General features: G+C 45.4%; 1 protein-coding gene across 1 annotated transcript in view; it reads left to right on the top strand.

The window, feature by feature from the left end:
- Window positions 1-1,186, top strand: part of LOC106817848 (vacuolar fusion protein MON1 homolog A-like) — a 12,845-nt gene that overhangs the window by 6,740 nt on the left and 4,919 nt on the right. The window contains exon 7 of the mRNA XM_014822552.1: window positions 975-1,116. Coding sequence (XP_014678038.1) covers window positions 975-1,116 — 142 coding nt within the window. The remainder of the gene's footprint in view (window positions 1-974; window positions 1,117-1,186) is intronic.

Raw genomic sequence — 1,186 nt, forward strand, 5'->3', positions numbered from 1 at the left:
CAGCAGCAGCAGTAACAGCAGCAGCAACAATTGGTTGGCAGTACAATGTCTCACGTGGGACATAATTTCAGCATGAGAAGGCCTGCATGTCTCCTGTCCTCTTGTCTATATGGTCTTTGGTAATAGTAATAACTAGCAGAGTAGATATAACACCTCTAGCTATTAAATTGGCTACGTAACGAATTTTCTATGGTGTATATTTGTAAAAATTTTGTTCCAATTTTTTTACATGAAAAGTAAGTAGTAACGGCACTAAATGTATCCTCAAATTCTGACCTGATAAGATTGTTTTTCAACTAGTTACAAATCCAAAAAATCTGGGCGATTTGATATTCATCACGACATTAAATGCTTGCTATGGGCTATGTAGGGCATGAGTCACGAGTGTTTGTTCACATCGAACGAAATAGCAAAATAGGAAGTATAATGCAGCAATTTAACCATAAAAAGTTAACAGAATCACTTACATTTTGTGGACATAATTTTTTTACTTTTACTATTTACGGGGACATAATCACTTTAAGCTGAGAACTACTAACTGTAAAACCAGGATCCCCCTTAGATACACGAGTGATTAATTGTCAGTAGCCAGCGTAGGCTGAGCAAATTTCTAGGGGGGGCAAAATTTCATGACTCAATTGTGTAATGATGAGCGACGGGCGCAGCTCTTGATTGACGTCCATAGTGTGGTAGGGGTGGTGGGTCTGAGGCAAGGCTTTCACGGATAAGTGACCAAAAAATCACATTAGGGTTATTTATGATTATTAGCTAAGCGTATTTGTGAATTTTTCCTCCAAAATCTAGGGGGCGACAGCTGCCCCCCTTGCCCCCCACAGGCTACGGCCCTGGTAGCCACCTGCTCGCATAGCTGCCTCCGTGAGACGTTTACGGCGATGTCTGCGACGGTAGGCAACGCGATCGAGAGCGAGGTCACCGTCTGACAGCCGTTCACTTGTTGTGTTTCGCGCGCGCAGGTACGAGGCGCCGTACACGATCGACGCGCAGTGGGAGCGGCTGTTCTCGGTGTACCAGCGCGTGCACCACCGCATACACACGACGTCGCGGCCGCTGAAGATACTGTTCTACGTTGGCGTGCATGAGACTATCCTCGGCTGGGTGAGTACCACACAGCATCCTTACAGCATTCACACAGCATCCTTACAGCATTCACACAGCATCCTTACAG

The sequence above is a fragment of the Priapulus caudatus genome, unplaced genomic scaffold (genome assembly GCF_000485595.1).
Source record: "Priapulus caudatus unplaced genomic scaffold, Priapulus_caudatus-5.0.1 Scaffold1893, whole genome shotgun sequence".
NCBI classification, from domain to species: Eukaryota; Metazoa; Priapulida; class Priapulimorpha; order Priapulimorphida; family Priapulidae; genus Priapulus; species Priapulus caudatus.